This window comes from Octodon degus, unplaced genomic scaffold, assembly GCF_000260255.1.
Source record: "Octodon degus isolate 3935 unplaced genomic scaffold, OctDeg1.0 scaffold00077, whole genome shotgun sequence".
Taxonomy (NCBI): Eukaryota; Metazoa; Chordata; class Mammalia; order Rodentia; family Octodontidae; genus Octodon; species Octodon degus.
In genome coordinates this window covers 8,698,505-8,705,563 of record NW_004524653.1, presented here as the reverse complement: position 1 = coordinate 8,705,563, position 7,059 = coordinate 8,698,505, and the positions used below count along the sequence as shown (strand labels likewise).

At 41.9% G+C, this 7,059-nt stretch overlaps 1 protein-coding gene across 2 annotated transcripts in view; it reads left to right on the top strand.

Annotated features, from left to right (window-relative positions):
* Positions 1-7,059, top strand: part of Arfgef2 (ADP ribosylation factor guanine nucleotide exchange factor 2) — a 100,183-nt gene that overhangs the window by 82,225 nt on the left and 10,899 nt on the right. For both annotated transcript variants that reach the window (XM_004636112.2, XM_023720685.1), the window contains one exon: positions 3,279-3,409. In XM_004636112.2, coding sequence (XP_004636169.1) covers positions 3,279-3,409 — 131 coding nt within the window. The remainder of the gene's footprint in view (positions 1-3,278; positions 3,410-7,059) is intronic.

The following is a 7,059-nucleotide window of genomic DNA, read 5'->3' as shown; positions in this document are numbered from 1 at the left end:
TTATTATTATTATTATTATTATTGACAGGGTCTTGCTATATAGTTTAGGCTAACCTTGAACTCACTGTGTAGCCCAGTCTGGCCTCAAACTCATGGTTGTCTTCCTGCTTCAGCCTCCTGAATGTTGCGATTATAGGCATGTACCATAATCCCCAGCTCTACTTTGCAGTATTTATTTATTTATTTATGAGAGAGTCTCACTGTCCTTGAACTCACTGTGTAACCACAGGCCAGCCTCAAATTTATGGTCACCTTCCTGACTCAGCCTCCTAGGTGCTGGGATTACAGGCATGTACCACCACCACCACCACCACCATCACCATCACCACACCTTATTAATTTGTAGGTTTCTATTTAGTATTGTAATTCCATTTAAGAACACTTCTGGGGGCCAGGGAGATGGCTCAGTAGAATAAGCCCTTGCCTTGCAAGCACAAGGGCCTGAATTTAATCTCTGTTGCTGCCAAAAAAACAAAAACACTTCTGTTCTCTGTGAATTTTATTGCTCATATTTGCTCATTTGTAATGCTCATTGATCCTTTTCTTACTGGTGTAGTGGAACCCTTTCTATATTAGAAATCTTTTTCTGGATCTAAGTAAATTGCAGATTACTTTTTTTTAATGTATTTGATACGGGGTCTCACTACGCAGCTCAGACTCGTAGTGATCCTCCTGCTTTCAACCTTCCTTGCACTGGGACACAGGTGTGTGCCACCATGTCTGGACTGGGTCACCAGCTCAGTGTGCCCAGGGGCAGGGCCGGCACAGCATGCAGTACCAGGGATCAAACCCTGGTCCCTGCACTATCTTGCCAGGCTTTTTTTTTTTTTTTTTCTTTTTGAGATAGGGGTTCACTCTGTAGTTATGTGGTTCAGGCTAGCCTTGAATTCACCATGGAGAACAGACTGACCTTGAATTCTTGGTGCTCCTACCTCAGCCTCCAAGAGCTGGGAGTATAGGCATGTACTACCATGCCTGACTCAGATTTCTTTTAACAGTTTGTCTCAGTACTTCTCATGGTGTGTTTTACTTTTTTTGTTTTGTTTTATTCTTGAGGTTCTGGGAATCAGACCCAAAGGTTCATGCATACTAGGCAGACATGGTATCACTAAGCCATACCCTCAGTTCTACTGTCTGTCATTTTAAAAAATAGGCTTGACAGTTGTAATGTGCCAGGCACTATAGTGTTTTTCATATGTAGGATCCCACTTAATCCTTGTGGCAATCTTTAATAGATTTCAGTTTTATATTTGAGCAAATAGACACATGATACAATGTCCCAGTATGTAACAGAACTGGGACCCAGACATACTTTTGACAGAGGGACAAGTCAGAACTTTTGAAGTGTTTCTCTGTTCTTCTTTAAGCTGTGTGTCCAGTTGTTTGTCTGAAGAGAAGTCTTACACCATCCTCAACAACTAACAATGACTGAACCAGCACAATGGAAAAAGCAGTGTGTGGTCAGGGTTGCATTTTGAAGGAATAGAATTGAAAACCATTTAAAGGCACCATGTGGGGACTGCTGCAGAGCCAGTTCTCTCCAGTGGCTGCTGGTAGGCACATCTCTGTTTCCTCTTTGGCCCCACATGAAGTGGTCAGTTAGGGGTGAGGGAGCTGCATTTCACCCTGTAGAGCCATGCCCAGTGCAGCAAGATGTCTCCCTTGTAATGGTGTCTGGACTCAAGCCCATCTCTGCCTCAGGAGGCAGGAATTTTGGTCCTTTCACTGCCCTAGCTCAACCTCCCTTCTGGGCATGAGCTCAGGCAGGCAAAGCTTTGCACCATGCATATGTCCTTTTCTTTTCTTTTTTTTCTTTTTTTAAAAATGTATTTAGTACAAGGTCCATAGGGTCTTACTATGTAGATCAGACTTGTAGTGATCCTCCTGTTTTCAGCCTCCCAAGCGCTGGGATTACAGGTGCACGCTACCATGCCATCTCAATTGCAGTCTCAGTGCACCCCAGGGGCGGGGCCTGCACCATTTTCTTTCTTTTTAACATCTATAACTCCACTGTATTTTTCAAGAGTTAAAGTTCCTTCCCTGTACCCCCTTTTGTGTGTGTGTGTGCTGGGGATTGAAGCCAGGGCCTTGTGCATGTTAGACAAACACTATGACTCAACTACACCTCTAACCCCTCAATAGGGAAAACATTTTGCATGGATATATGTTTATATAATTTCACTACCTTCAAAACTTAAAGATGGGGCTGGCCAGATAGCTCAGTGGATTAAAGTGCCTGCTTAGGCAGAGCACAGCAGCCTAGGTTCAATCCCCAGTGTGCCATGCTAGCCCCGCCTCCAGGGCACACCGAGATGGTGATTGAGACTGGGAGTAGTGGCACGCACCTGTAATCCTAGCGCTTTGGGAGGCTGAAAACAGGAGAATCACTATGAGTCTGAGCTACATAGTGAGACCCTGTAGATCCTGTACTAAATGCATTAAGTATAATAAAAAAAATTAAAAGAACTTAAAGATAATTTGACCTTCTTTCAGTTGACAGCCAAAACTTGTGAGGTTCTTGCTATGGCCCACGCTCTTGCCCCTAGCTATTGAGAACGCGGATGGAGTCTAGTCAGCAGGCAGAAACTGCATGGCTGATCTGAATAGGGCAGACTTGGTAGAAAGAATTGTTAGTGGGATATGGTGATACATGCCTATAATCCATGGATGAGGCTGAGGCAGAAGGCTTCTCTTGGGTTCAAGGCCAGCCTGAACTACACAGTGAGACCATGTCTTCAAAACCAAGACAATAAAAGTTGTTCAGAATGCAGAAAGCAGTTCCTACTTCTTGGTTTAAAAAAAAAAAGTGGTTATCCATGATCCAAAAATGAAGAACTTACAAGAGCTATTCCCACATTCATGCAAAATGGAGATCCTAGCCTCCTCAGGAAGGAACTGAACCCCTCTGTAGTTACGGCAGTCCAGAGCTGGTCCACGAGAGTGGCCGATGGAGTGACAGAGAGAAACAGGACCTCCAGAGCTAATTCTGCCTCCTTTGGGCCTTTGCTCAGACTTCAGATTTTTAGAAATACATTTAAATTTGCAACTCAATCCTGGCACTTCCTCTCTCTGTCTTACATGATCTCATTTGACATACTGGCCTTACACTTTAAATCGTCCTACTATTGACCAACTCATGGAGCAGGGGAGTGTTGTTGGTCTATCCATTGTTATGCTGCCACACTGTGGGTTGCGCCAGGCACATGGTAGGAGCTCAGTGAACATTTACTCTCTATTGGCTGAATTGTTATTAGGGTTAATCTTTATCATCTGTATAGATCAGAAACTGTTTGCCAGTCTCCTCATCAAGTGTGTGGTCCAGCTGGAATTGATACAAACCATTGACAACATCGTGTTCTACCCTGCAACAAGCAAAAAGGAAGATGCAGAACACATGGTTGCTGCCCAGGTAATGACAGCAGGCCTGGGGAGGGGGAAGTGGGAACAGCCTTGTCCATGGGGATGTGGCCAGGAGGCTCCATCGGGCTGCCGAGAGCCCTTCGTGCTCATCGCTTTCCCGCCCCACATTCAAGGTATCACACTGTTCACTTGAAATTGGCCACAGTGGAACTTTTTATTTCCCAGAAGGCAGCTTAGCAGCATCCCACTACTTAGCTGCTCGATGCCACCCCTTATCCAGGCTCTGGAGAGGTCTTGTCATGGGGATTTGTTTTCTACGTACAATTGAGTAGATACAGGGGATTCCTAAAACGTACAAGGTTGAGCACCTGGAAGTTTGGCAGTAACCTTACACTGTAAGTTGAAAACTTAACTGCCTCAGGGCTGACAGACCCTCTGAGTAAGGTAGTCTGAGGGTGGGGATTACAGTTAGCCACCCTTAGATCCAGCCCTGTGGTGCCATGTGGGTATAATTACTGCTGAAAAGCTATATCTATACACCCGTCTGCCTTTTTTTTTTTAATATGTAGTTGTATAATTTCATTATATTTATAAAGTACAAACATTGCTACTGTGTGAGTAAAGAATAATTCTGAGTACTGTAAAAAGGAAATTCTGTGCTCGTTAGCAGTGACTCCCATTACCATCTTCCAGGCCCTGGCAACCACTAGTCTTATTTCCTGTGTCTGTGGATTTACCTGTTCTATACGTTTCATTTAAGCAGAATCAGGAAATCATTAGTGTCTGCCTTCTTTAACTTAGAATAATGTTTACTGGATTCACTCCTGTATACCATGTATCAAAAAAAAAAAAAAATCCTTCTGCCTTTGGGGCCTGGCCCTAGCTCAGTTCTTTAAGTAGCTGCTTCCACAAAGCTGTCAGGCTCAGGTGACTGTGGTTTGATCCCCGCAACTCAAGCCAGCCAAACCTGCCCTGAAGGCATTCGGAGCAAAAAAAAAAGAACTTTATTCTTTTCATCTCTGACTGAGTAACTTTCTACTGTGCAAAATACCACATTGGGTTTATCTACACCTGCACTGGGTTTTTCCCTCTTTTTGTTATAATAATACTGTTAGTGAAATTTTTTTTGGTGCTGGGGATTGAACTGCCATACCTGTGCTTGCCTAAGCAGGTGCTTTAGGCTGCTGAACTATCTCGCTGGCCCTATTAGTGAATATTTGTGCACAGATTGTCTAGTGGACACTTGTATATCTCCTCAGAGTGGACTTCCATGTACTAATTTGGTTTACCTTTTTGAGACATTGCCAGAGTTTGGAAAACACCTTCCAAAGTGGCTGAACCATTTTGCATTCCCATCAGTAGGGCACGGAAGCCCCGGTTTCTCTACATCCTCACTAGTGGATGTTGTTGCCTTTTTTGTTATAATTCCTGCTATACTGTCCTAGTGGATATGAAATGGGTACCTCACCGTGGCTTTGATTTGTATTTCCTAATGACTAATCATATAGAGCATCTTTTGCATTTACTGGTCATTTCTTCTGTGCTTGTTCTTGTTATACTGGGGATTGAATGTAGGACCTTCACAGTGAGCAACATTCCCACCCTTTTTTATTTTTTGTTTTGAGATAAGGTCTTGCTGAGTCACTAAATTGTGCTGATGGGGTTCAAACTTAGAATCCTTGTTGGGTGTGGTTAGTGCATACCTGTAATCCTAGCCCTCTGGAAGCTGAGGCAAGAGGATATCTGTAAATTTGAGGCCAGCAAAGGCTACATTGTGAGTTCAAGGCCACCTTGGACTATATAAGGAGACCCTGTCTCAAAAACTCAAAACCCAAAAAACAAGTCTTCCTGCCTCAGCTTGCTGAAGTACTGGCATTATTGTAATGCAGGAGTGCACCACTATGTCAGGTTGGTCATTCCTTTGCCCATTTTAAGCTGCCATTCATCTCTTTAATTATTTTTTTTTATTTGGCTGGTTCAGTCTGCCCGGAGGGTGGGGCTGGTATGACATCTGTTGCCAAGGATTGAACCAGGGTCCCCTGAAACTTCCTAAGCTTTCCTAAGCAGGCGCTTTAGACCACTGAGCTATCTCGCTGGCTCATCATCTCTTTATTTTTGAATTACAGGCTTTTCATATATGCTGTATGTCATCAGATACTTGATTTGGAACTATTTTCTCCCTGTCTTTTCAGTTTCTTGATGTAGTCCTTTAAAACACAAAAATTTTGTATTGCTTTTTTTTTTGTATTTTTAAATTAATTTTAATGAAAAAGAAATATCAATGAGAGTTTCAAAACAGGTTATTAGCACAGTTACAGTAATTAATAATTGCATATTGTCTTTGTATTAGTTATTCAGAGTACAAGATGTAGACATGATATCCTGTCTAAACACTAAAAATTTTGTATTGTTACCTGTTTTTCTTTAATCCCTTGCACTTTTGGTGTCAAATCTAAGAAAGCATTACTTAATTCAAAGTCATAAAGATTTAGGCTTATGTTTTAAGAGTGTTATAATTTGGGTCTTTCAGTGCATTTTTGTTTATGATAAGAGGTAGAAGTCCATCATCTATCTATCTTTCTTTTTTTTTTTGTTTTTTTGTTTGTTTGCGGAACCGGGGGTTGAACTCAGGCCCTTGCACTTGCCAGGGAAGCGCTTATTCCACTGAGCCATCTCCCCGGCCCTCCATCATCTTTCTTTTCCTGTTGTCCCAAGCTGATTGCTCCAAAGTCTGTTTCCCTGGGGAATTCTCCTGGTACTTTTATTGGAAACCACTAGGCCATAAATACAAGGGCTTGCTGCTGGACTTCGCACTTTATCACACTGACATATGTTTGGCTTTATGCCCATAGAACACTTGTCTGATTATTAGTTTTTAGTTAAGCTTTGCAAATCATGAAGTGTGAGCCCTCCAACCTTGGGCCTCTTTTTAGAAAGTTTGATGAAATGAGTATGGTTAATTTAGAAAAGTCCTGATTCTTGGAAGCAGGATGTGATTTTCATTATGTGTTGGAAATACATGTAAACTAATAAAATAATTAAAAAATAAAATAAAAAGTTTGTTTTGGTAGTACTATATCACTTCACTTCCATTTCTAGAGGAATTTTTGACCAGGTTGTCATTAATGAAATCAGCCAGGTTTTGATACAGGCTGCATTGAACTTACAATTCAATTTGAGAACTGATATGGTCTTATCATCTGTGATCTCTGGCTTATAAAGAGGACAGAGATAGTCTTAGAAATCTCCAGAACTATAAAATCCCGAGTAATGTCTCATATTTTGGGCAACATGTTCAATAAAATTTTCAGTCATTTCCTACATATTTTAAAGGGTATTAGGGGAGAAGTCCCCTGAAGGAAGCTCAAGATGCCACTTGGGCTCTGTTTACCAACTTGGTACTTTCAGTTATACTCATGTCTTCTATATTTATTGCATATTCTTGCTGTTCAGACTTTTTTTTTTTTTTGCGGCACTGGGGATTGAACTCAAGCCCTTGTGCTTGCCAGGGAAGCGCTTATTCTAATGAGCCATCTCCCCAGCCCTTGGTTTTCAGTTTTTTCTTAAAATAATAAAAGCTGGTGGTACACATCTAAAATCCCAGCACTTGGGAGGCTGAGGCAAGAGGATCACTGTGAGTTCAAGGCCAGTCTGGTCTACATAGTGAGACTCTACCTCAGTTAATTAATTCTTATGATT